The sequence below is a fragment of the Scardinius erythrophthalmus genome, assembly GCF_964197995.2.
Source record: "Scardinius erythrophthalmus genome assembly, chromosome: 13".
Classification (NCBI taxonomy): domain Eukaryota; kingdom Metazoa; phylum Chordata; class Actinopteri; order Cypriniformes; family Leuciscidae; genus Scardinius; species Scardinius erythrophthalmus.
Genome location: NC_138233.1, coordinates 6,120,377 through 6,146,490, shown reverse-complemented (window position 1 = coordinate 6,146,490; position 26,114 = coordinate 6,120,377). Strand labels below are relative to the sequence as shown.

General features: G+C 35.4%; 1 protein-coding gene across 2 annotated transcripts; it reads left to right on the top strand.

Annotated features, from left to right (window-relative positions):
• The first annotated feature begins 1,280 nt into the window (after nt 1-1,280).
• On the top strand, nt 1,281-25,978 carry csf1ra (colony stimulating factor 1 receptor, a). 2 transcript variants are annotated; one of them, XM_081382743.1, is made up of 22 exons: nt 1,281-1,415; nt 4,542-4,823; nt 5,079-5,366; nt 6,731-6,867; nt 7,339-7,501; nt 8,881-9,082; nt 9,253-9,368; nt 10,252-10,363; nt 11,239-11,426; nt 11,500-11,591; nt 12,804-12,930; nt 13,418-13,522; nt 14,685-14,795; nt 15,898-16,060; nt 16,488-16,567; nt 16,919-17,028; nt 17,202-17,324; nt 17,406-17,517; nt 19,172-19,271; nt 22,409-22,517; nt 23,461-23,631; nt 24,328-25,976. In XM_081382743.1, exons 1-21 carry the CDS (start codon nt 1,367-1,369, stop codon nt 23,617-23,619), a joined length of 2,928 nt encoding a protein of 975 aa, XP_081238869.1. In that variant the 5' UTR covers nt 1,281-1,366; the 3' UTR covers nt 23,620-23,631; nt 24,328-25,976. The 2 variants fall into 2 exon arrangements, with proteins under 2 accessions (XP_081238869.1, XP_081238868.1); XM_081382742.1 differs by having other exon boundaries at nt 23,461-25,978.
• The last annotated feature ends 136 nt before the right edge of the window (nt 25,979-26,114 follow it).

Sequence of the window (26,114 nt, the reverse complement as noted above, 5' to 3'; positions counted from 1 at the left end):
AGTTTGTTGATCTAAAAGCAAAAACAGTGTCACAACACCCAGGATTTTTAAGTATAGACATTCCCCTTGATAATCTTCTAATCTAAAGAAAACAGAATGATGACATATTGTGATACCTCATAATAGCAGTGTTAGATCTGATATACAAACACCAACCCACTACTATTACCACTGCTAGGTACTAGTACTGAGCATTTGAGCAACTAAATGACAATATAGCTTCACTCCAGATGTACAGTAGTGTAGAAAAGAAGTGACCATGTATTACAGAGTGTACTCCTATGGTTGGTTTATGCCTTCCCTGAAAAAATATTGTATTGTTATTTGGAAAGACATGTATTTTCAGAAAACATTAACAACACAGTGTAATTTAACATATGTTATTTTTATTTGAGATCAAAATGCAGAATTTTAAAAGAAATTCATCAGAAAGTTGTTTAAGAAATTCACAAGAAATAATTAATTGACTAAAATAATTTGACTAATAATTAAAATAATTGACTAATTCAAAGAACAACAACAAAAAATATTATATAGGCCTAAAGGCGTACACACATTCGTTTCGACTGTCTGATCAGCCTCACATTCTGTTCCTGTCAATCATACACGCGATGTCAACCAATTAAACTGCATGAGGAAGGGCCGAGCCAACTCACACACACACACACACACACTAGAGATGCGGATAAACTGCGGATCTGGCGGATGACGTGACGAAAAATAATATTTTAATTCGGGCGGGTGGCGGTTGAACCAATCAAGTGAAAAAAGTTTCATCAAGCGGCGACGTATGTGTGCTTACTGGGAACATAATAAAGACACCTGGACTCGGTCGACACCAAAAACCATATTTGGCAAGACCAGTGGCCGAGACCGAGACAAGTCCGAGAGAAAAACGGTCTCGAGTCCGGACTCGAGTAGCCTACTACAGCCCTGATAACCATAAACTTAGGCTACTAAAATTTGGCACATTTTTTAGAAAATAATAATTAATATCTTGTTATTTTGCTTATCAAATAAATGCATCTTTAAGAATGTTTAGATATTTGTACTGGAAAACAAGACAAACTTTCTGAGCAAGAACTTTTTTTTTTTTTTGCAGTGCATGATTTTGCTTTTGCTTAATTGGTTTATTCAGATTTTGATGAATGATCAACATGGTTTTTGTACACACTAGACTTTATCTCCACAGAATGTTTATTTTTAACACTGTTTCTAAGGATCATCGCTCAGTCAGCTAATTTCCTCAGTTGTCATATCCTGTCAGACAGAAATGAGAAGTCTGTGTTGACGGACCGAAGGATCAGTCCTTATTTGCTCTGAGACGCTGAAGACTAATAAACTGTTGAACAGGAGCCGCTCTGAGATGTTTGCGGTCCTGTTCGTCTGTGGGATCCTGTTCGGCCGAGCTCAGGGTAAGACTCTCAACATTTACATTACTGTAAAAAAAATATTATTTATCTTACTTCTCAGATGTTTCTCCTGTCAAAAGTCATAGTAATCTCACATTAGTTTCAGAAGAGATCTGAAAAATGTATCAAACTGTGCTCAAATATACAGAGATGCCAACCTGTGTATTCAGAAGTATTCAGAAGTCATATAATGAACTCATCAATTGATCTGATATGCGTTCTCCATTCATTTAATATATCTTATACTCATGCTTTTGACTCGTGTTTGTTTCTTATAAGCATTTTTAGTAGAAACATCTGAGACAAATTTGATGAAATGAGACAGAACTGAGATAGATCTGCATTAAATCTTCTGGACGATGAAAAGACTCGTTTTCCCAGATTCTTGGCTTGTTTTTGTATTGATGTGAACCGGTTCTTGATCTGGTTCTTGTTTCTCGATGTTTCTCACACAATTATGGATGAAATCGGCTCTGAGTTGGATTTGAAATGTTGTCAATGGATTGACTCCGTTTGTCGTGCCATGTGACCAGCGCTGATGCATTTTGGTTTACTGTAGCTTTTGAGAATTACACTGAAGTGTGCTCTTACTCAGTATTTTTTTTATTTTCTTCCCTGTACAAATATTCAAAAACATTATTAAATCAAGATCAAGTTACTTGGGATGCAAAAAAAAAAAAAAAAATGTTGAAGAACCTTTAACATCCATGGAATCTTTATATTCAACAAAATATTCTTCAGATTACTAAAATGTCTTTCTTAGAACATTTCACCAAAAGATTCTTTGGGGAACCAAAAGTTGTTCTCCAATGGCATCATTGCGAAAACACCCTTTTGAAACCTTTATTTCTGAGAGTGTGAACTTAGCACCTTATATCTGAAGTCATTGTGCATCTCAAGTAAATGTATCTTGATTCAAACTGTTTTGATATTTGTGACCCTGGACCACAAAACCAGTCACATGGTTACATTTTTTTGAAATTGAGATTTATACATCATGTGAAAGCTGAATAAATAAGCTTTCCACTGGTGTATGGTTTGACAATATTTGGCCGAGATACAACTATTTGTAAATCTGGAATCTGAGGGTGCAAAACATCGAAACATTGAGAAAATCTCCTTTTAAGTTCTCCATTTATGTTGGCGATTGTGCTGCATTAACTCACAAAAATAAATGTTTTATATATTTACGGTTTGAAATGTACAACATATCTTCATGGAACATGATCTTTACTTAATATCCTAATGATTTTTGGCATTAAAGAAAAATCGATAATTTTGACCCATACAATGTATTGTTGGCTTTTGCCACAAATATACCCGTGCGACTCGCATTTGCGCTAGAAAACAAGACAAAAAACTGAGGAAGAACATTAATTTTTGCATTGATATCCAAGACGCAGATGGTTAAATTCTCATTTGAGTTTGAATAAAACACACACAACACAAACATAAGGCTTGTCCCATTAAACGATGTAAAGAGAGTTTTTCAGTGTTTTATTGTTAGACCTTTAACATTCCACTTCATGCGTTAATGAGGAAAGCAGAAGTGAGAGAAGGATCGGGATGTTTGAGGCTGATTGCGCAGTGTGGATCACGACTCTTCATCATGTTCTCTCACTGAACACACACACACACTGCTTTCATTTCTCTTCTCAATACTTCACCCCTCATATCAACACATTCACGTGAACCTTTTCTTATCTATGTGCCCATCAGCATTTCATGAGAGATCTGCAGTACAGAGAGCAGGAATGATGTCATAAACATGTCATAATCTGACAATTTTAAAGCAGAATTTGGTCACACTTTAGACTAGGGTCCAGTTCTCACTGTTAACTAATTTTTAACCGCGATTTTTGCCTCAGTAAACTCCTAATTACTGCTTAGTTATAATAGTTAGTAAGGTATAGTTGTTAAGTTTAGGTATTGGGATTTTAAGTATGTAGAATATGATGATGTAGAATAAGGCATTAATATGTGCTTTATACGTACTAATAAACAGTCAATATCCTAGTAATACTAACGCTAATAAGCAACTAGTTCATAGTGAGAACTGGACCCTAAACTGAAGTGTTTTTGAGAGGTTTGTAAGCCAGGATATATATATATATATAGGTGGTCAGATTTTGTGTAAAAAAAAACGGAAAACTAGTTTTCTTAATAGCTGATTTACACTTGTAGGTTTGTGGTTTCATTGGTGAATCTAGATGAAATACAGCTCTATACTGTTTCACATACTATATAAAAAACAGTATGCAGTATATAGTGTTTCAAAAAGGCCTTGTGCTAAATTCAAATCAAGTCACCTTTATTTATTTCTGTAGAGATTGTTTCAGCTTCACAGAAATAAACAGGAACTGAATCAATGATGGAAGTTTGATCAAAAATGAGTTCATAGTTGTTCTAAAGAGTCATTATTTAGTTGTTTATTGCAGTGGGAATCTGAACTGAGAGTCTAAAGTTGTCGTGTTTGATGGGGTTTGTCATATAGAGGAGTTTGAGTAATCCGTTTAAAGTTTAAGGACATCTGGGTTAATGAGAGGTCAGGAAAACGTCATTAATGTGAGTCATGAAACATCCATTGTTGCAATATGATGAGAGAAGCTCTCGGCTGCTTATTTCTATAGATCTAAATGTATAAATCTTATTTTCTCTTCTAAGGGTTTTTGGAGTAACATCTGAAACAAACTTGAAACTCTATAGAGCCATATTTGATACACAAATTTTTAAAGCCTCTGAGTGATCAACATGATCAAAACTTTGCTGAAAAACCTGTTGCACACGATCTGCTGCATGCCTTCTGTCATCTGAGTGATAGTTCATACTCATTATTGGAGATATAGAGTGACAATTGATATTTATATGAGTTTATGTCGGTAGTTGGTTATTCTGTTATAAAGATCTCATTGATTTACACTACAAGCTATCAGAATTTCATCTTAATTTTGCACCAAATTGCATATTTTTGCTCAGTTTGGGCCGAGCTGTCTTTTCCTCCTCAAGTATGAGCTTCATGTTCTCACTATCATACTACAGTATATGAGCCTGAAAAGCTTGATGTATCAAAGAGGTTTATTAAACTGTTCCATTTTGAATATTGTTTCTCTTCTGCGTTTTGATTGTCAGGTTTGTCTGAACCGCGGATCATACTGAGCTCTGGCGCTCTGGCCGGATCTGATGTGATTCTCAACTCCGGTTCTCCTCTTTATTTGACCTGTGAGGGCGACGGCCCGGTGACATGGCATGTCCGACTAGCCAAATTCAAACGTTACATCTCCAAAGATGTCGGAAACATCCGGAGTTTCCGTGTGGATAAAGCCACGGCGGATTTTACAGGAACATACAAGTGCAATTATTCGAACGGAAACGACTCAAATATGTCGTCTTCAGTTCATGTGTTTGTCAGGGGTGAGTGAACAATTTCTTTCATTTCTACTTCTCAACTTAACACTTTATAAATGAACACTGAAAAAAAACAAAAAAAACAACAAATATATATATATTCAAATGGAAAACGAGATTATTGGCAGATTTTTGGATATTTGTAATGGTAAACAAGAGAAACACACAGACAAGAGTAGTTGTGGTGTAGTGGTTAAAGATCTGGTCACTGGTGAAGTTGAATGTTCAATAACATGTGAAACCGCATCTGTGTTGTTACAGATCCCAGAGATCTCTTCGCTTCACCGGGTTTCATTCAGCCATTTGTACGGAAAGAAGGTGAAGATCTGTTGATCCCGTGTCTTCTGACCGACCCCGACGCCACGGACTTCACCTTCCGCATGGAGAACGGCTCAGCGATACCTTACGGCATGAACGTGACCTTTGACCCCAGGAAAGGTGTCCTGATTCACAACGTTCAGCCTGGATTCACCGCCGACTACATTTGCAGCGCTAGAATTGGAGGAGTTGAGAAAGTGTCAAAGATATTCAAAATAAACATCAGGCAAAGTGAGTTTTATTTAAGCTGCTTTACTCAGCAAAAAAAAAAAAGTAATTAAAGGTAAAAAGTAACAAGTTATTGTCTTGTTTTTCTATGGAAGCTTGTTTCTGCCACAGAATAAAACATTTTAAAAGATAATTGCGACTTTTTATCTCACAATTGCGAGTTTACATCTCGCAATTCTGACTTTATTTCTCACAATTGCGGGATATAAAGTCAGAATTGCGTGAAATAAAGTCGCAATTGCGAGATATAAAGTCAGAATTGCGTGTTATAAAGTCAGAATTCTGACTTTTTTCTCGCAATTGCGACTTTATATCACGCAATTCTGACTTTATAACACGCAATTGCAAGTTTATATCTCGCAATTCTGACATCTTTTCTCAGAATTGTGAGATATAAAGTCCAATTCTAAGGGAAAAAAAGACGGACTTTTTTCTTTCTTTTTTATCACGGAATATTTTATATCTCACAATTCTGACTTTATAACACGCAATTGCGACTTTATATCATGCAATTCTGACTTTATATCTCCCAATTGTGACTTTATTTCTCAGAATTGCGACTTTATATCTCGCAATTGCGACTTTATTTCTCAGAATTGCGACTTTATTTCTCACAATTCTGACTTGATATCTCGCAATTCTGAGAAAAAAAGTCAGAATTGTGAGATAAAAAGTCGCAATTATTATTATTTATTTATTATTCAGTGGCGGAAACAAGCTTCCATATTTTTCAGTCCAAATATCAATATACATTTATTTTTATATCAATATATACATTGATTTGAGAAGCAAAATGACTTCAAAAATATTACATCTTGCTAGCTCCAGATTTTAAGAATAAGAATAAATTTATACATTTTGGAATTTTGTGATTTCACAAACTGTTCCAAAGATGAAAAGCTTGTAAAAATCACAAAATTCCAAAATGTGTCAATTTATTCTTATTGCTGAATGAATAATGTAAAACAGGGTTTCCCAACTTTGAGTTAACATTTCTTTCTTTATTTTGCTTTAAACAATACAGATTGTTTCAGCTTTACAGAAATAAACAGGACCTGAATCATTGATGGAAGTTTTAATCTAATGATTAATTAAATCATAAAAATGAAAATAAATAAATTCATTTAAAATGTATATTTTGAAAAAAAGATTATAGATATACATATTAAATATGTAGTCTGCTATAATGTTAAAAATATCTCATTGATTTACAGTAAAAGCGATCAGAATTTCATCTTAATCTGCTTAAAATTGCAAAAGCGTTTGGGAATCCCTGATGTGCAACATTCAGTACATCAAAATTGTAACAAAATATCAAAGTTAATGAAAGCTACTCATTTAATATCTCTACTATATTTTTTAATCAGGGTTACGTTTTCCACCGTACGTGTTCCTGAGGAGAAACGAGTATGTGAAACTGGTGGGAGAGAGCTTACAGATTATTTGCACCACAAATAACCCAGACTTTTACTACAACGTCACATGGACACACTCCACCAGAAAGGTACGACCTTTGACCTCTGGACTCGTGCCTGATTCTGGGGAAAATATTTTTAATGAAATACATCAGGCCTCTTTCAATAGACTAAAAAGCCAATAGTCAATTTTTACTGGCACATTTTTGGGAAACAATTGTATTATTCAAAAGCGACAGTAAAGACATTTATAATGTTGCACAATATTTCCATATTAAATAAATGCTGTTCTTTTGTACTTTCTAGTCATCAAAGAATCCTGAAAAATGTTGCTTTATCTTGGTTTCCACAAAAAAATTAAGCATCACAACTGTCTTTAACATTGATGATAATCAGAAATGTTATGATCACAGGAATAAATTACATTTTAAAACATATTCAAATAGAGAACATTTCACAAAATGACAGTAATTTTGATCAAATAAATGAAGCCTTGGTGAGCAGAAGAGACTTCTTTAAGCATGTAAAGAGTCCAGTGACGCTGTTCTTCTCATTCGCAGCTGCCTCGAGCAGAAGAGAAATCAAAGATGCAGGGGGATCGTTTGGCCATCGAGAGCATCCTCTACATGCCGGCTGTTCAGCTGTCTGATTCTGGCAACATCACGTGTACGGGCCAGAACGAGGCCGGAGCCAACAGCTCCACCACACAACTGCTGGTCGTGGGTGAGAATCATGCTTGATATGCCAATGTTTCCAGTCGTCTGACTGGCATAAAGACCTGGAGGGCACAACATCCACAGAACTGAAGCACGGGCCGGTTCATTTTTTAAAGGTATAGCGGAGGATCTTTCCGAATTTTAGATAAGACCCGCCCTCTCCACTTTTTGAAAAGTTTGATTGATTCACCAGAATGATTGACAATTAGGAGGACCAATAGTATAGGTGATCCACCTGGAAGCTATACCACCGCTATACCTTTAATTTTGAATATTTCGATCACCTCTCAAAAGAAAAAAACTAAAATATGTGAACAGTATTGGGCACTTGTGATCCATATAAAGCACCAGCTGCAGTATTTCCTGCATTCTAACAGGCTTAACGTGAAAAACACTTAATGTGCCTTAAAGGAACACGCCGACTTTTTGGGACTTTAGCTTATTCACCGTATCCCCCAGAGTTAGATAAGTCCATACATACCCTTCTCATCTCCGTGCGTGCCGTAACTGTCTGACGCACACACCGCTAGCCTAGCTTAGCACAAAGACTGGAGGTAAATGGCTCCAGCTAGCATAATGCTCCCAATAAGAAATAAAATAATGACAACATTTTCCTATTTACATGTTGTGATTTGTATAGTCACAGCGTGTACAAGTTTACATGCGACACAGCCATCTTCTAACCGTATACATACTGGGAACTATTCTCAGAAGGCGAAGCACTGCTACTTGGGCGGAGTGAAGCGATTTTATACGGTTAGTAAGAAGATGGCTGTGTCTCATGTGGCCTTGTTATTTGTACACACTGTGACTATACAAATCTCAACATGTAAATAGGAAAATGTTGGCGTTATTTTGTCACTTATTGGGAGCAGTATGCTAGCTGGAGCCATTTACCTCCAGTCTTTGTGCTAAGCTAGGCTAGCGGTGTGTGCGTCAGACAGAGTTATGGCACGTATGGAGATGAAAAGGGTATGTATGGACTTATCTAACTCTGGGGGATACGGTGAATAAGCTAAAGTCCCAAAACGTTGGTGTGTTCCTTAAATGTAAAGTGATATTAAAGGATCAAATTTAGTATACAGCTTATTGACGTTGCATACTATATACTGGCGAGCAGATGAGCACAGAATGTAAACAACACGGCAAATGGTTAAGCGTTTATAATGGTTTTCTATGGAAAGGCGCTTAATGATAAACTGCACGTCATGTTTATATTCTGGGTTCATATGCTGGTCTTTTAATATCACTGCAAACCTAACTGGCGGGCACTGGAGGAAAGCCTTGTTTTTCCCTCCAGATGGCCGTTTCTATAAGGGCGAGACGCTGGTGTTGGTGTTGTTTGGTGTTTTTAAAACGATTAAAGCACTTTTTGATTTGTGACAGACGAGCCGTACATTCGTCTCTCCCCGAAGCTCTCTTCTAAACTCACTCACCGCGGTCTGTCCATCGAGGTGAGCGAAGGGGACGATGTGGATCTTTCTGTTCTGATCGAAGCGTATCCTCCTCTGACCTCACACCGGTGGGAGACTCCAACGTCCCACAATGCCTCACTCCCAGAGAACAGGTTTTACAACTACAACGACAGGTCAGTAGAAAGCACACATTAGGGAATCAATGACAATATATAGCCAAATGCAATTATCAAACATTGCAAGCAAGATGAATTTTCACACATGCCAGATTGACATCTTCATGGGCCGACTGTTATGTGTGTTTTGTTGGGATACATTGAGCTCAGTGTTTGTGAATGTGTAGGTACGAGGCGCTGCTGTTCCTCAGGAGACTAAACTTCCAGGAGATCGGCAGCTACACACTCCATGTGAACAGCAGCATGAAAAATGCCTCCATTACTTTTGATATCAAAATGTACAGTAAGTACAGTTAGTCTGTTTATGTCTGCACATCATTCCAAGTGTGTGTGTGTGTGTATAGTAGAAGTGTGCGTATAAAAAAAAAATTCCCCCATCCAGTCCCAAGTAAAACTTTACCAAACAGGCACTAGACATAAAGCTTGTAATTTTGTTTAATCACTTGAATGAATTAAAAATGTGTGTTAATATTTGAGCTGTAAATTTGTCTAAATCTTTTTTTTTTTCTTTTTTTTTCACTTTCTGAAATTTAATTAAATTTCAATTTATTTATTGTTTAGATTTTTCGCTGGAAAAAAATCAATTTCATATGTCCATGCAAATGCTCATGGCATTAATATTACACTACTGGTCAAACGTTTGGAATAGTTAAGATTTTTTTATAAAAATTTTAGCACATTTTAGAATGATTTCTGAAGGATCATGTGACACTGAAGACTAGAGTAATGATGCTGAAAATTCAGCTTTGATCACAGAAATTAAACTGCATTTTAAAATGTATTCAGATAGAAAACAGTTATTTTAAATTGTAAAAATATTCCACAAAATTCCCATTTTTACTGTATTTTTCATCAAATAAATACGGTAAGCAATAAATTTGGCAGTGTTGGTGAGCATCAGGAGATTTATTCTAATTAATCAAAACTTTTGACAGGCAAAAGTATTTTATATAACTTTGCACAGGCAAGGACTGTATTTTCAGTGCAGTGTATATTTGGGCCATTTTCTTCAATCACAAGTGCAACACAAAAAAACATGAGGAATGAAATCATTTTCTGTGTAATCAACGCTACTAATAGAACTGAAGTTTATTGAACCCAGAACCTTCCTGTGAAGAAATCAAGTCAAAGCCGTCTGAGATATTCACACTCGTTTTGTTTGACAGAGAAACCTGTAGCGACGGTGAGATGGGAGAATGTCACAACTCTGACATGTAGATCTTCTGGATATCCAGCTCCCAGTATCTTCTGGTACCAGTGCGCAGGAAGCAGAACCACGTGCGTGTTTGCCTCTTTATTACACGTCTGACAACACTGACACGGTTATGAGCTGTTGAGTTATATCAAAATCAAGCCATTTTGCTTTCTAAATATACATTTTGGAATTTATTGTGAATGATTCATTAGTTATCTTCAACAAGAAACTCAGAAATACATCCAATTACAGAAGTGAAACTTGCTACCAAATTTTGCTGCCTAAATTTAAGATTTTTTATATGAATTGCATTCATTAGTGGTGGTTGTGGAGATTCCCGTCTTCTATGTAAAGCGCTTTGAGTGCCAAGAAAAGTACTATATATATGTAACAAATTATTCATTCTTATTATTTAATCTATTTGGAGTATACAGTTTTAACATAAACTAATAAACTTAATGTGATGCATATTTGTCAGTCATATATAAACGGGTAAACTGCGACTGAATGCATTTTAAATACACAACAACACAATATTCATCATTAATAAATGCTCATCAATACAGTCGTCAACATTTGAAGTGGATCAACAAAGTTCATCAAAGTTGTTCTAAGACAAGAGCGGGTATTGTTCAAAATTCATGTATAACTTTGATGAAAGGTTTTCAAACGTTGATTACTGTATTTTAGCTAATTGAATATTGACTGACAAATATGCATCACATTACATTTATTCAATCAGCTTTTATTAAATAATAATTTATTCAGATTAAACAGTTTAAATGGCCTGCAGCGATTAACATGTTGCCAGAGCCTCTAGTCAATGGCGTTATTTTGTTTAGTTGTCTGTTAAAACGGTGTAATGTTCGATGCTCTTCAAATGCAGCTCTCCTGGAGAGGTTTCAGTGATGATGATGATGATGATGATGATGATGATGATGATGTTTGTGTTGAACAGTTGTCTAGAGAACACCACAGACCTCCAGCCGATCCAGACACAGACGGTGGAGGTCCAGAAGGATCCGTCCGGGTCGGTGGGAGTGGAGAGTGTGCTGACCGTGGGCCCGAACCGCAGGATGACTGTGGTGTGTGTGGCCTTTAATCTGGCCGGTCAGGGCAGTGACGTCTTCTCCATGGACGGCTCCGGTAAGTGTGTTTCTAGAAGGTTCCGGTTGATTCCTCTGGTTCAGTGGTGGTGATGTGTGTGTTCTGGTCTCAGATCAGCTGTTCACCAGTGCGATGTACGGATGTGGAGTCTCCATGCTGGTCCTGGCGCTGCTGCTCGCCCTCATGTTCTACAAGTACAGACAGGTGAGCTTCAGCGAGTGTTAGATCTCTGCCGTCCTGCTATAGACTTCCTCAGAGGATCACTTCCTCAATCCTGCTATAGTTCAGTGGAAACTATAGTTCTGCTGCTTGTTTTCATTGTTAGATCTTTCTTTCACTCTTTCTTTGCTTTTTTGCTCTTTTTTTGCTCTTTCTTCTTTCTTTCTTTCTTTCTTTCTTTCTTTCTTTCTTTCTTTCTTTCTTTCTTTCTTTCTTTCTTTCTTTCTTTCTTTGTTTATATCTTTGTCTTTCGTTTTTCTTCTTTTTTGCTTTTACTTTATTTCACTCTATCTCGTCTTTCACTCTTTCTTTCGCTTTTTCACAAATATAATCTTTTTCTTTCTTTCTTTTGCTCTTTCTGTGCTTTTTTGCTATTTTTGTCTTTCTTTCTGCCTTTTGCTCTTTTTTCGCTTTTTCTTTGTCTTTCTTTCACTCTTTTTTTCTTTATTTCTTTTGCTCTTTCTTTGCTGTTTTGCTTTTTCTTTTCTTTCTAACTTTGTCTTTCGCTCTTTCTTTCGCAAAAAATATTATTTTTCTTTCACTCTTTCTGTGCTTTTTTGCCTTTTTTTCTGTTTTTCGTTTTGTCTTTCGCTCTTTTTTTCATTCCTTTCTTTCTTCTTGCTTGCATGCTTTCTTTTTTCGCTCTTTTTTTAAACTCTTTTTGCTCTTTCTTTTGCAAAAAAAATAATATTTTTTTGCAAAAATATTATTTTGCAAAAAATATTCTGTCTTGCTTTCTTTCTTTGGCAATGAAGATATATGAGAGATTTTTAAGGAATAGACAATTTGTTGTTGGAATAAACAATTTTCATTCAGAAATTGCTTGTAAATTTCACAATTAATTACAATGAAACAAACAAGTAAGTTGAAAGAATATAGTAGCCTATTTTCTCTTGTAAAACATACTTCAATAATCTTATTAATAATCTTATAATCTTTTATTTTCAAGTGTACAGAACTTCAGTGTGTTTAATATTCTCTTTTGAGTGAAGTTTGCTTTGTTTAAAATGAACACAGAATGAAACTGTTCCTACTGACTCTCTTCATTCATATCCCTGGTCTCATCAACAATTCATCATGTTCTTTTGAAGATTTGAAACCTGTTGATTTCACACACTTTGAATTGCCCGTCAGTATCATGTGTATATGTGTGTAAAGCCCTGGACTCTAGTTTATGCCTCTCTTGTCTGTTGTTAGAAACCCAGATTTGAGATCCGCTGGAAAATCATTGAAGCCACAAATGGAAACAACTACACCTTCATAGACCCGACACAACTTCCATACAATGAGAAATGGGAGTTTCCTCGAGACAAATTAAAACTAGGTCTGTACTGGGTCACTGACGTCCAACACGCTCACATATGACAGCCTTTTGAATTATGAATATCATGTATTTTTTTTTAGGTCATGAATGTCAAATAATCTGTCATTTTTCAGACACAGTTTTCTCTCTGATGCCATTTTATTTCCTTTATTTATTTGTTTGTTTATTTATTTATTATTATTTGTTAACATGAATGAAGAATGAACAACACTTCTACAGCATTTATTAATCTTAGTTAACAATTTTAATTTACTAAAACATTGTTAGTTCATGTGAGTTAATGCATGTACTAATGTTAACAAAGGAGACCTTATTGTAAAGTGTTACCGTAAAGTGTTTGTTCATGTATTAAGGTGTGAGTGTGTGTGTGTGTGTGTGTGTGTGTGTGTGTGTGTGTGTGTGTGTGTGTGTGTGTGTGTGTGTGTGTGTGTGTGTGTGTGTGTGTGTGTGTGTGTGTGTGTGTGTGTGTGTGTGTGTGTGTGTGCAGGGAAGACTCTGGGCGCAGGAGCGTTTGGGAAGGTGGTGGAGGCCACGGCGTACGGCCTGGGGAAGGATGACAACGTCATGCGTGTGGCTGTGAAAATGCTGAAAGGTCAGAAAACATTACAGTTACAAAGAGTACTACAGTGTTACTATGTTTTTAGTAATTTAGTACTGTGGTAATACTATGGTATGATTATTACTTGTATAACTTGGAAATTTCACATTTCTTTTCTGAAGCTGCATGATTCCCCTTTTTTGCTTCTAAAAGAGATCACGATTCTGAACAGACAACTAGACAAAATAACATGTCATTTACTAGAGGCTCTAGTTATTTATTATTATTTTTTCTTCTCAGAAATGAACAGAAAAAAATAACTGTGGGAATGTTGCAAAATTCATCAAGTATGAAACTAATTCATTTCCGCTGCAAAGCAGCTCTACAACTAACTTTAGCTGGAAAATAACTTTATTAAAGAACCGCTATAAAGCCAAAACAATCTTACCTTAAATTATACATTTATCTCTGTAAAGCTGCTTTGAAACAGTCTACATAGTTAAAAGCGCTATATAAATGAAGATGACTTGACTTGACTACAGAAGACGACCATGTCATTATTCGTCTCAAGTCAGTTAAATGTTCATTCAGTTTAGTTCAATAACAGTGTTAATATTGCTTATGTAACAAATTTGATTCAGCTGTAAAGCAGCTCTACAGAAGACAATAGTCTCATTATTCAGTTCAATATTGATTCAGTTCAGTTCAACAACGGTGCAAATGTTGCAAAGTTCCTTAATTATGAAACAAATTTGATGCAGCTCTACAGAAGACGATAGTCTCATTATTCAGCTCAATAGACCTTATTCACATCAGTGCCATTTTTAACGGGAATGAAAGCGAGGCTGTGAGGGATAGACATACATCTCTTCACTGGTTTGTACTGTTATTCAATGTGTTTTTGGATTGTTCCGCTGCAAAAGATATCTTTCCAAGAAATCTCAGTAGACAAAAAACGTTCCGCTTTATACCACTGAAGACACAGCAAGTCGTTCCCTCACAGCCTCGCTTTCATAACCTGTCATGGCGCTGCTCTGAATAATGTCTATTCAGTTCATTAATTACCATTACCATCCCCATATAATTGGCAACAGCCACTGAAAACCCCATTTTGGTCTAACATTACTTTTCAAATGAACTTGTTGTAAACATGTTTCACTGACAAAACTATTTTACAAAGCGTATTGAACTGTGTTGTGTTGCATGCTGGGAGCAGCCAGCGCTCATCGAGACGAGCGGGAGGCTCTGATGTCAGAGCTGAAGATCCTCAGTCATCTGGGACAGCACAAGTACATCGTAAACCTGCTGGGCGCCTGCACACACGGCGGTAAGACTCAATCCTGCTCGCTCGGAATTGAAATGAAGAACCTTTCACATCCATGCAACCTTCGCATTGCACTAAATGTTCTTTATAGTGGAAAAAGGTTCTTTAGATTATTGTGATGTTCTTCACACTAAGAAAAACACTTCACACTTCTTTTAAGAACTGATCACTAAGGGTGTGTTCACACTTGTAGTTCGGTTCGCTTGGTTCGTTTGCCGGTCGTCAACCAAAAAAAAAAAAAAAAAAAACATTTAGTTCTGGTCCGCTTAGCGTTCACATTGGCATTTTAACACCAAACCTAAAGATACGGAACCTAAAGGGATAAAGATGTTCACAACCTGATTGGCTTTTATTAGGAATATTTCGCAACGGAACTTAATGAACATTCAAAACAATGCTGTGTTCTGGGCTAAATGCGCTCGCTGTATGTGTGTAGCCTACATATGACGGTATCTTGACCAGCTGAACTCGTGAAGAAGAGAGAAAATGTGTAAAGGAGTCAAAACAGCAGCAGGAATCCCTCCGTCACACACACACAAACGAAGATCTGCTGCGAGGAGACGCGGTTCTGACGCCTGTACTGAACTGTGAAGGGCAACATCACGACTATGATGGGAAAAAACAGGTATGCTTAGCGCATAGAGTCACATCTTGTGACATCATGTCCCGTTTTTGGTCGTTTACATGTCTTTGGTCCGTGTTGAGTTTTCATTCGAACCGCACCAGAGTTGGTTTGGAAGCAGATCGAGACTCATCTTAGCTGTGTCAGTCCGCTTGTTTGGTGGCACCAGGGTTCAGATGGCAGCGTTCACACTTATTCAAATGAACCGCATTAACAGAGAAAAATCAAACCAGGGTTCGTTTTAATCAAAACAGACATGCCACGTGTGAACACACCTTAAAAGGTTGTTTTTATTTTCAAGAGAGTGCATGGCTGAAAAAAAAATGGTTTTAAATAGGTTTTTAGAGCTCTAATTGGCTTGACCAAGATGTCAAAAGCAGGCCTACCATGCCTAGTTAATCAACTACCTGCTCGAAACCATGTAAAACCATCGGAAACTGGTCATGGATTTTGATTTTTGGTTCATATCTGGTCCATTCACAGGTCCTGTGCTGGTGATCACAGAGTACTGCTGTCATGGGGATCTTCTGAACTTCCTGCGTAGCAAAGCCGAGAACTTCCTGAACTTCGTCATGACGATTCCGGACCTTCCAGAGCCAACGATGGATTATAAGAATGTGAACACTGACCGAATGTTCATCAGAAGGTCCGTTAACTAAACATACACAAATATATCAATCAAATATATAAATAGATCAGATATATAAAAAGATCAGATATATAAATAGATCATATATAATATATATATATATATTTATATATATATATATATATATATATATATATATATATATATATATATATATATATATATATATATATATATATATATATATATATATATTAAACATGTTACACAGCACTGTATAAACACAAAACATTTTTTTCATTCAAGATTTTATACATAACTGAAACTCGGCAAAAAAATCAAAAGTGTTTGATTAATGTGTTTGATTGAAAGTTATCAGGGTTAATTATAGTTAATTAAAACTAAAACAATTAAAAAATATATTCCCATTACTTGAAATAAAATAAATGTTGATAATGATAATGTTGATTATTTGACATGACAGTGACAGTGGGATTTCCAGCACATGCTCTGATAACTATCTGGACATGAAACCGGTCACATCGAACACAAACTCTGTTCTGGGTGAGTCACAAACCACTTTCACATCACAGAGACTTTATTGAATCTTTAATGAATATCAGATGTTTGGTATGACACCATATTTCTTTAACCCAACCATTTGCTGTAGTTTTTTTTTTTTTTGCGTCTATTTTTGTATTTGCACTTTCTTATGTTCTGGTGTTTTAATTTATGATCTTTTTATATTTCCTTTTTATTATTTAATATTTTGTATATATGATTATATATCATGTATAATATCACAAATGTGTCATGTTACACAAGGGAAATGGGTTGAGAACATCATTTTAATTTTGACTTTACGCTCCGACGATAGAAACTGTTGAAATGCGTGCGGTTCCTCTTGCGCTCCAGGTTCTTCTGCTGAGATTCAGGAAGAAGATTCGTGGCCAGTGGACATGGACGACTTACTCAGATTCTCCTATCAGGTGGCGCAGGGACTCGACTTCCTCACGGCTAAGAATGTGAGTCCCTAAAATAAAAATAGAAAACCACCAGCAGCCTCATAAACGACAAGATCTACTCAAAGATCTGGAGGAAGTTACGTTCATAAACAATAGATGCAAAAAAAAAAAAACCTGACTCTGCATCTTCAGTTAATCAGTTGATCTGATGGATTGACTGTAAATCTTCACAGTGCATTCACAGAGACGTGGCGGCCAGAAACGTTCTCCTCACCAACAGTCGAGTGGCCAAGATCTGTGACTTCGGACTGGCACGAGACATCATGAACGACTCCAACTACGTGGTCAAAGGAAACGTGAGGGAACAAACAACACAAACACTGTGATAGACCTACAAATCAAGTTCAGTTTAAATCAGTGTGTGTGTGTGTGTGTAGGCCCGTCTTCCAGTGAAGTGGATGGCTCCAGAGAGTATTTTCGAGTGTGTTTACACGGTTCAGAGTGACGTCTGGTCTTACGGCATCCTGCTGTGGGAGATCTTTTCGCTGGGTGAGACAGACACACAGAACTTAACCTTTTTATTATTATTATATAGTCAGTTTGACCCACATATGGAAATAATGGTTAACCTATGATTTATTTCTTGATATTCTGTGACCTTTTTTGGTCTCATTTAGTGTCATGAACATGCATCAACACTCTGATATGTTGTGGAATGTGTGTACCAAATTTCTGTTATGATTATGATCAGTGCTTGACATTAACACCCGCCAACCCGCCAAACGCAGGTGGATTTTGCTCGTGGCGGGTAACACAGTCACTCCAACTAGCCACTTTTGCGGGTTGAATAATTGTAGTCTTTTCAAAAGGCATCTGAAATAAGCCATGTTGCAGTGTGACACTGTTGCCTTGCGCTTGCGCGCTAGTGACCGACAACACAGAAACGAAGAGACAGCTAGCTGCCCTGCTGGAGTTACGTCGTGTCAGTGTTGCCAGCTTAGCGACTTTTCAGACCCCTTTAGCGACATTTGTTCAAAAAAGCGACTAGCAACAAATCTAGTGACTTTTTGGACAAACCTCAGTAACCTTCAAATGTTGCCAATACTGTCCTGTTCAGTGAATGAGAGGAGCAGCGGCACGTTCATCTGTTGACAGACGTGAATGAGTAGTGTTTTTCCACGGACTTATCACTTATCTGCTTTTCTTTTGTTTTATATTTAAAGAATTTGGTTTAATTCTTGTGCTTAATACTTGTAATATTCACTATCACAGAGCTTTAGTTCATCCGGTTCCCGAACTCTCTCAATTCAGATTATTTTCCACATAGGCCTATAAAAAATGTAGTCATTCACTATATCATAGATACTCGTTCTTGTCTGACAAAAAAAAGATAGGAAACGAGAACAGCTTTATTTGACATTCGGCTATATTATATTATATTAAATACAGTATGTGGAGCATTAATTTAGAGAGAAAACACATTCGGCAGGCACAGTGGTTTTACATTTAAAAGGGTTGTAAATCTAGTTCAAGTAAATTTTAGCACGTCATAGTCAACTTTTATCAGGTAATTTCACAGCAACAAAAATGTGGCTAGTAAAAATGCTGTGTGGCTAGTAGCTTTGGAAAACCACTAGCCACATTGGCTAGTGAGCAAAAAAGTTCATGTCAAGCCCTGTTTATGATGTACCTGGGTCACTTTGACCCACTAATTTCATTAATTAAGGGAGCTGCAGAGAACCAAAAAACTGTACTCTTCCAAATATTATTCTGCTTTGATGGCATATATTGTTATCAGTTCATACCTGTTCATTTCACTGGGAACTGAACCCATGATCTTGGTCATGCTCTACTGTTTGAGCTATACACTTATTAAACAGTGTCTAAAATGTTAAAATCTTTTCTTTTTTTTATGTGTAAAAAATAATGACAGTTTTAAAATCATATGCTCTCATGTTTGTCTGTTTGTTTATTTATAATGTGTTAGAACTATAAATGTTCAAGCTTTCTTGTTTTTACCTGATTTGTTTTACATGGTGTACACCTGTTTTTCACTTAGTTTTGCATAGTGTACACCTTCACCTGCTAATCTAATAAAACACCATCAGGCGTCTTTAATACTTAATAGATGAATATTAAAATCATGTCCAGTCTCACTGCACACACAGGTGTGAGTTTTTGACTCGTCTGCATGTTTCTGCAGGGAAGAGCCCGTATCCCAACGTCCTGGTGGACTCCAAGTTCTATAAAATGATCAAATGTGGATATCAGATGTCCAGACCTGACTTTGCCCCTCCAGAGATGTGAGTGAGATGTTCATTATCAGACACAAATATTCATTCTTTACTATGACCATTTCCCACAATTTACAATAATAATAAATCATCAAACCTTTGAAATTATACAAATGGAAGTGAGGGAATGACATAGTGATTTCTACGTGAGATCTACATCGTACTGTACGTTTAAACTCTTTTAAAGAAGAAATATGTGCAGAAGCCCTCTTGCGCCACAAAAAAAAAAGCATGCTTCAGTAAATCTTAATTATGACATAAAAAAGTAATTTTTATGCCATTCAAAAGCAAAATTATGAGACAAATAGTCGAAAATATGACATAAGTCATAATTATGAGGTAAAAAAATTATGACATACTCAGTAGTAGTTGTGACTTTTTATGTCACAATGACAAAAAGTTGAAATTATGAGAAAGTCGAAATTATGACATACTAAATCATTATTTTCAGATTAAAAATTTTTATTTATCAGATTATAAATCATAATTGTCTTTCTGTAATAATTATGACATGTCAGTTTTGACTTGTTATTATTTTGTCTTTTAATGTCATCATTTTGATTGATGTAGTTGATTGTCATAAAATAGTTTTTATGTCGTAATTATGACTTTTACATCAACATTGTCATACATTTTACTTTTTCATAAAATTTTTACTTATCTCATAATTATGATTTAGTATGTCATAATTTCTACTTTTAATGTAATAATTATGAATTACAAAAGCATGATTTATTTCTCCATAAATATGTGATGATGAGGAGCACTTAAATGAGAATATGTGTATATTTCATTTTGAATTGACATTCATAAATATTTGTATCCAAAATTAATTTCATGCATTTAATCAAGAAGATTCAGATGAAAATGTTTTTAATATCAATAGTCGAGTCAGGGTTTTCATTAACTAAAACTAAAGCCGTTAAAAATATATATATATATATTCTTAAAAAAAAAAAAAAAAAAAACCTTAGCTAAAATGAAATAAAAGACAAAAAATTTTACTTATTTTATTTCAGCTAGTTGCCAAGGCAATGTTTCATATTTTCATTTAGTTTAACTTGATGCACTGCAACAACTAAAACGAAATCTAATAAAAAACTTCATAGACATATTTTAAAAAAAATGACAAAAACACATAAAATGACTAAAACTTGTACAAATGTACAGAAAATGTACAAATAAAATCTAATTCAAAATATGAATAAAAACTATAATGACATATCAATGAAATAACAGGAGTTGAGTGTCCAAACCTTTGATCATGTATGTTGTTTTCATTGACTCAATGAATACTAAAAATAAAGCACAAAAATAGAAAAAGAAAATGTGAAATTTTCCACGAGTGGCTCCGTCTCGGCTCCTCCGTCTCGGCTCCTGTGTGTGTCGTCCTGCACGGATCTTCAGTTCTGCGTGTTAAACACATGATGTGACTGCAAGCCTTGGGTTTTCCACACATTTCATGCTCGTCTTTATCCTCGCTCGTCCGTGTGTCTTTACTCTGCTTCACTGTGTTCTTACTGAAACTAAAACTATTACAACTAAAATAAAGCTACAGTAAAATAAAATATGAAAAAACTTTAACTTATTTTTATTGCTTATAAACACTTTTGAAGAATGGAAGCCCATTCTCGCCACAAAAGGAAAACCAATGCTTTAGTGAATCTTATTTATGACATGAACATTTGAAATTTACATAATAAGGCATAATTTTGACTTTTAATTTCATAATTATTACATAAAAAGACAATTATAAGGTAAAATCAAAATTATATGAGACAAAAAGTATAAATTTTATTTTATTATTGATTTATTTCAATTAGTTGTCGAGGCAACATTTCACATTTTGTTTTATGTTAAGTTTGATAAAGATACTTGTGAAAACTATATAGAATATTTTTAAAATATATTCAAAAACTAGTAAAAATGACAAAAGCACATAACAAATAAATATGAAAAATATGAATAAATAGTATATAAAACTAAAATATCACTGTTCATTATCTCTGCATGAGGTTTAAGGGGGTTTATAGTGTAAAGATCCACAGACTTTCACCAATTTACCTTCTAGCAGTTGTTTCAAATGTATAATTTTTAAAAACCCTAGCTGTATTTTCTTTATTGAGCATCTCAATCATGTTGACTTCAGAACTTTAAAGCCACTAATACAACTATAAACTATGTAGGAGAGTGTGTGTTTATTGCTTTAGCTTATGCGGCAGTGAAGTTGCATGCAAAAAAAACAATGTGACCCAAAAACAGCAGTCAAGAGTTTAGTTCTGCTGAACAGTGCAGACACAGAACACACACACTCAGTAAAAAGAAAAACCTCAAAAGTCATGAAAATGAAGAAAAAAATAAACTGCTTTTAAAATGTTCACTCTGAAATTGCTAGTCATGTCCACAAATAATTATAAAGAAACATACTCTAATAATTTTTGTATTTACAAATTCAAAAAATCTTTTTTACAGTGTACTGTAATGATTTAATCACCATAAATTAAAGGTAATATAATACAGTACATGCGTTACAGTTCTTGTCAAATAAGAAATGTGCTAAGTGAAATGCGCTGAAATGACAGTAATATCACAATGCAAAAAATCATGATGCTCATCAAAATGAGGGCTTTATTTTCCATAATCCATATTTGTGACCCTCACAAAACCAGTCTCGAGTCGCACGGGTATATCTGTGGCAATAGCCAACAATACATTGTATGGGTCAAAATGATCGATTTTTCTTTTATGCCAAAAATCATTAGGATATTAAGTAAAGATCATGTTCCATGAAGATATTTTGTAAATTTCCTACTGTAAATATATAAAACATTTATTTTTGTGAGTGAATACAGCACAATCGCCAACATAAATGGACAACTTTAAAGGAGATTTTCTCAATGTTTCGATGTTTTTGCACCCTCAGATTCCAGATTTTCAAATAGTCATATCTCGGACTAAATATTGTCCTATCATAACAGACCACACATCAATGGAAAGCTTATTATTCAGCTTTCATATGATGTATACATCTCAATTTCAAAACATTTACCCATGTTTTGTAGTCCAGGGTCACATTTCTTCTTGTGGTTTTGTGGTAAAGTGATTCAGACGACAGGTTTTGATGAAGCACATGATCTTGTGTGCAGGTACACCATCATGAAGATGTGCTGGAACCTGGAAGCCTCTGAGAGACCAACATTCAGTAAGATCGGTCAGCTGATCGAGAGGATGCTGGGAGACACACCTGACGCACAGGTAAACTGCGATCAACACATTAGATAGTCATTACCCGCTAACGGTGAATAACTGGAAGAATAAATAAACCGGATAGCTATTTGGATAATAAATAAAATAGTAGAAATACCAGTTAACAGCATCGAACCGCATAAACAAGTGTTTCTGTTCGGCTTCAATGACTAGAAGCAAATGACACACATTCAAGTTATGAATGGCCTCACTTTTTTTACATTAAAATATGGCCTATTGGTTTTTTTTATAGTGAAACTGTACAACACTTAACGGTCACATCACATTTCTGAGCATACATTTAAATTTAAAAATAAAGTTTAGAAACATTTTCGTTTCGTTACTTGAAATTAAATAAACATTAACTGAAATATAATGTAAAAAGAAATAATTATTTTATTTCGGCTAGTAGCCAAGGCAACATTTCTCATTTTCATTTAGTTTAACTTGATGTACAAAAATGATTAATAACTGAAATAGAAATGTGTGTATGGAATTGTGAAAGTGGAATATACAAAAATAATGACGATTTCGAAATATATTTAAAAAAAACTATAATAGTGTGTCAGCGACACTAAAATAACATTGCATCACCTTAGCATATTATGCATTTTAATTTTGCAATTAAATTTTGTGTTTTGCATATATTGCATGTTTTTCATTTCACATTTTCAAATTTTCTGTAAAAAAAAAATTGGCAGCCTGATCAAATCATGAGATGGGATGTTAAAAATTGAGGTTGATATCACTTCAAGCGCATTGAATTGTGGGATACGGTATCTCACACTCTTCACATTTGAGAAATGTAGCCCATCCATATATTCCATCCATGCATACAGTAAAACCGCATTCTGTGCACAGTCCAGACCGCAGTTAAAATAGAGTGTTATTTCCAGTGTTTGTGAGTAATGAACCAGTCACATTCTGTAATTATTTCCATATTCCTTCACAGGAGACAGAGTACCAAAATGTGCAGTCTGAAGAGCACAGTGACCAAGAGCCAGAGTCATGTGACCCTGTGAAGCATGAAGAGGAGTCAAACGAGACATCATGTGACCCGGAAGAAGAAGATCAGCCACTTATGAATGCCAACAACTACCAGTTCTGCTGAGGACACACACATGTACGCATTATTCATTCATCTGATCTGTGGAAGCTGGTTTCCGTCACAGAATAATACTAATAAAAGGTAATTGTGACTTTTTGCGAGTTACTTGTGCGTCTAGATCACACAATTCTGACATTTTCTCTCGCAATTACAAGTTTATGAGGGGAAAAAGTCAGAATTGTGATCTAAAAAGTCACAATTACCTTTTTATTGTTTTATATTCTGTGTCAAAAACAAGCTTTCGTGGTTCTCAAACACAGTCCCGGTGTGATTTTACACGCTCTGATTTCGTTGCTCTGCTTCGATGAAATCTAGTACACTTTGTCTGCTAAGATTAAGAGTGAACCGGTTTCACTTCTCTGCCAAGTGCTTGAGTGGAAAACTCCAAACCTCGGACGTGCCTCTTTTGGTAAACGTGTGTCTTTTTGTCGTTACTTGAACTTCTCGGTTGCCAGGGTTGGAAAGCATCGTGTTCAGCGTTTTACACGCATTGCATTTGCAAACGCTGCATGTTTCACTTCCACTTTATACTTTTGCAATCACTGAAAAACAAACAAACAAACATGATGTGCATCTGCATCACACGCACCTCTCCTAATGTCAGCACGGGTTTCATGCAGGACGTAATCAGTGGAGGTCAAAGGTCAGATTCATCTGCTCTAGTTCTTACTCAGTCCTTGTAGGAAAACAGTGTTTTATTGCTTCCCGCAGTGATTACGGTGGTTTGGAGTGATAGCGCGAGGTCAGCGCGGGTTTGGAGGACAGATTCACGTCTCCAACGGGGGAAATATTGACACTGTTGGCGCAATAATGTCGCCTTGTTTCTTCACATAGCTGCGGGTCAAAGGTTAAATGCATTCTCATTAAGTGACAACCTTAAAAAGCTTTAAAAATAGCGAGGAAAACAACGACTGACCGACCGCACAGAAACCATTTCAGGAAGAAAAACTAACCATTTGCTTTTTCCTGTAACGTAGAATGAAAGGTAGACAGTTTCATTTCATGTTAATCTGCACATTTACACTGCAAAAAATGATTTTCCTCAGTATTTTTGTCTTGTTTACAAGTAGAAATATTCTTAAATCAAGATGCGTTTACTTGAGAAGAAAATATCGGTAACACTTTACAATAAGGTTTCATTTAGTTAGTTAACATAAGAATGAACAATACTTCTACAACATGTTTTAATCTTTCTTAGTTCATCTCAACATTTACTACTATATTTTAAAGATCAAAAGTTGTACTATCATTAATGCACTGCATGAACATTTTTAGTAAATGCTATAAAAATATATTGTTTGTTAGTTCATGTTATTAATGCATTAACTAGTGTTAATAATGAGACTTTACTGTAAAGTGTTTCCGAAATATCCGTCAGTTGTTCAGAAAAATAATCTTTTCACTTTGAATTAAGTTTATTTCTCTGACCCAAATGGAAGATATTTACTAATATTTATAAGCATAAACTCAGAATTTTTTTCAGAAAGCAAGACTTTATATCATAAATCAAGATCCTTTTACCTGTGACGCAAAATGACTTAAGAATTAGATATTTGTAATGGAAAACAAAGAAAACAAAAACTAAAAATATTTTCCCAGTGTAAACTCCTCTTTGATTATTTGGTGTGAAGGAAATACATTTATATGGTGGAAATATTTTAAGCTGAATGTCATATTTTGTGTTCAAACTTTCTTACTTTGGTCAAACATTGTGAGTAGTGAAAAATCTGTTGTTTTGTTCTGTAGTTTAACGTTTGCAATGGTTCTCAGAGTATACATTAGCATTGTAGCATATATTAGCATCGTAGCATCAGACACACACTGCCAGAGTAACTTTAGGTTGCTTAGAAAAATATGATTAACTTGATGTTTTCTTTCTCAAAGCACAAACTGCCATATGTTTATGTTTATATTATATCATTTTGTTACATTTATAGTTGAATTATATTAGATTTCTCAATCAGAATGATGTCTTTTCTCAGTGTGTATCTACATTATCTAGAAGTATATTAATAGTTCCCTTGATGCTCTCATTAATGAATTCTGCACTTTGGATCTCTACAGATCTGTGTATTTTTGTTTCGCTACTGAAAGCTACTAATAAAGCAGGAAAATGTCAGGTGATCTTGTTTTCATCAGTGAAAATACAGTTTATTGAGAGCGAGTGTGAGGTCACTCAATGCCAGCCGCTGCTCCAGTGATCAAGTCAAACACACACTTCAATATCTGAGTCCGGTTCTGTTATGACAGATCAAAATGCACTCCGAATAAATACTTCAACTTGTCAAAGAGTCTTTCTATGCATGAAAAAAGCTGTCAAAATATGAAATGAAAATAAATACTGTCGGTTTTCCACCTGTAGTGGGTTTCGCTTTTCTGATTTCTTCTTATTTACAATCATTAACGTGTCAGAAGATCAGGATTCAGACACACGCTGGGATTTTTCAAGGAAAATGAAACTGCCGGCATCATTTACTCGACCTCATGTCCTTCCAAAC